At 60.8% G+C, this 2,369-nt stretch overlaps 1 protein-coding gene across 1 annotated transcript in view; it reads right to left on the bottom strand.

The window, feature by feature from the left end:
* Window positions 1–2,369, bottom strand: part of IL10RA (interleukin 10 receptor, alpha) — a gene marked incomplete at its 5' end in the record, with an annotated part of 2,803 nt that overhangs the window by 241 nt on the left and 193 nt on the right. Inside the window, 5 exons of the mRNA XM_009876131.1 lie at window positions 10–795; window positions 912–1,033; window positions 1,191–1,341; window positions 1,664–1,830; window positions 2,115–2,309. Of these exons, the coding sequence (XP_009874433.1) occupies window positions 10–795; window positions 912–1,033; window positions 1,191–1,341; window positions 1,664–1,830; window positions 2,115–2,309 (1,421 nt within the window). The remainder of the gene's footprint in view (window positions 1–9; window positions 796–911; window positions 1,034–1,190; window positions 1,342–1,663; window positions 1,831–2,114; window positions 2,310–2,369) is intronic.

Genomic DNA, 2,369 nt, shown 5'->3' with positions numbered 1-2,369 from the left:
GGCGGCCCCGTAGCGCAGGAGATTTGGGGCTTGTGGCCCCACCTGGCTGGAAAAGGCCCAGACGGCGTGCTCCTGAGCAGCTGAAGGAGCAAGGTCCTGTGCGTAGCTGCAGAGATGCTCGGGAGAGGACTGCTTCAGATACCCTCTGGCCACAGCCAGCTCAGAGCACTTCTCTACCTCCAGCATGTCAGTGCTGCCCACGCCCTGTGGGGACCCTGCACAGCCTGAGAAGGTCACCCCCTTGGCTGGGTCCTGCCTTGGCTCCACTGTACCCTTGGACTGCTGCAGGTACCCACGGAACTCCACGTCTTGCTGGCTGTCCTGGCCGGTGGCAGGGGAGCAGCCGAGCTCCCCTCCATGGGACTGGCTGGCCTTCGTGACACTGGCATTCCCGCTACCGGAGGAGCGCGCAGGGTGAGGGCAGGTGCTCTTGAAGCCCACGCCACTGTCATCGCCAATGGGCAGCTGCTGCCTGTAGCCCTGGGGCTCGAGGCCCGAGGAGCAGCTTAGTGCAGAGGAGGAGGTGTGCAGGCAAATGCCGCTGTCGGTGCTGGTGCAGCTGCTGTCTCTGCTTCCCATGGGCCCCAGCAGGCACACTCGATCCTCAGGCCATGATGGGAGCCTCCAGTCCTTCTCCAGGGGCAACTGGGCTGTGCTGGTGCTGCTGTTGGGGTTCTGGTCCTGCTGGGACGCCTTCTGGCAGAGGAACAGCTGCTGGATGGGGTCTGCGTCCAGGCTGCCTGAGGGCAAGGACTCCTGCTCCATCCAGAGCGAGCTCTGCTTTATGAAAGACTTCTGGGGTGGAAAGAAAAGAGGAGAATGAGCTGTGCTTCATCCCTGCCTGCTGCCCACCCCTCCCAAGAGCACCCTTGCACCAGCTGCAAAGGGTGCCACGTGCCCGGCTGCCTTACCAGGACGGAGGGTGGCCTCACAGGTTTCTTTATGTAGGTGCACACCAGCAGAAGCCCCAGGAGGCCCAGGAGCAGCAGGGTGATGAAGGAGCAGGCGATGCTCGGGACAAGCTCTGCGCTGCCTGTGAGAGGGAGTGTGTCCAGGTGAGGGGGGAAAGGCTGAGTCCTTGGTGCTCGCAGCACAAGGGCCCTGCAGTGGGGACGCAGATCGGGGGCTGTGGAGGCCAGGAGGCTGAGGGGGATCTGCATCCTGCCTGGCCCTCCTTCCCCCCCACTTACTGTTCCTCTTGCCGATGGTGACGCACCGCTCCTCGGTGCGCGTGGTGCGAGTGTGCCGGGTGGCCACGTCGGGCTCCACGCTGACGCAGTACTCTGTGTCCCAGAAGAGGTTGCTGATGTTGAACTCCGGGGCAGTCTCGAGCATTTCATACTGCAATGGCCAGAGAGCGGGCTGGTACCCGAGAGCCCCCAGCTCCCGCAGGAGTGCTGGGGGGGCCTGTGCTTTCCTCCCTCCTCCTCCACTCTCCCCTGGGGGAAGTCTCTACAGCTGAGAGCAGCTAGAGCAAAAATCCTGATGAGAGTTGGGGAACTCGCTACAACAAAGCCTGCAGAGAAACCTCTCTGTAATGCGGTGGCTGTGAGAAAGCTCCATATGAAGTTTTGCAGAAGGCTACTTTAGAAACGTGTTTTTCAAATTGAGCGGTGCCACATGAGACAAAGCGGGACAGCACAGGACCAGCAACTCATCTCACCGTCCGATTGTCCTGTGCCCTCCTGATGTACACCCGGTATCGCCTCGCGTGCTTCTGTATGTCGTCGTATTTCACAGTGAGGTTCCCCACCCTGAGGAGCAGCTGCAGCTGAACATGGATGATGTTGCCGGTCACAGAAAGGCTCTGGCCTGACAGGCGCAGGCTGGCTGGAAGCGAGTCAGGCGGAAGAAGATATCAGGATTTTTCTCCTGTTTGCAGCTCTAAGAGCCTTTGTAGCAGTGGACTGAGCTGAGAGTGTTCAGCACAGCTAGTGCCACCTGTCCGGGGCTCGTCCTATCTCCTCCCACAGCCCAGCTGCCCTCCAGGAAAAGAAAGACATCCCTGCTCTCATCTGCCCAAAGCTCTTCCCGAGAAGTTTGGCACCCTGACTTCTGCCACCCTCGAAGCCTCCCCTCCCCAGCCCTGAAGCGGCGGCAGATACCTGACTTACCTTCCTGTGGAGAGAAGGAGTTGGTCCTCTGCCACGGGGACACGTGAGTACCGGACACGGCCCTGACCCGTGCATAGTAGCGTCGGGTAGGTTCCAGGGTGTAGTATGTGAGGTCACAGGAGTGCCCTGTGATGTTCATGCAGTTTGGGATGGCTGTCCACGGGAGATTCATGCCGTAGCTGTGGGGAGAAGCACCTGGGTGAGAGCAGCACAGGCAGGTGCCGGGGACTCTGGTGTCACCACTGTCGGTATCAG

This window comes from Apaloderma vittatum, unplaced genomic scaffold (assembly GCF_000703405.1).
Source record: "Apaloderma vittatum isolate BGI_N311 unplaced genomic scaffold, ASM70340v1 scaffold32169, whole genome shotgun sequence".
Taxonomy (NCBI): domain Eukaryota; kingdom Metazoa; phylum Chordata; class Aves; order Trogoniformes; family Trogonidae; genus Apaloderma; species Apaloderma vittatum.
Note: the sequence above shows the minus strand (reverse complement) of the source record. Positions and strands in the feature narration are given on the sequence as shown.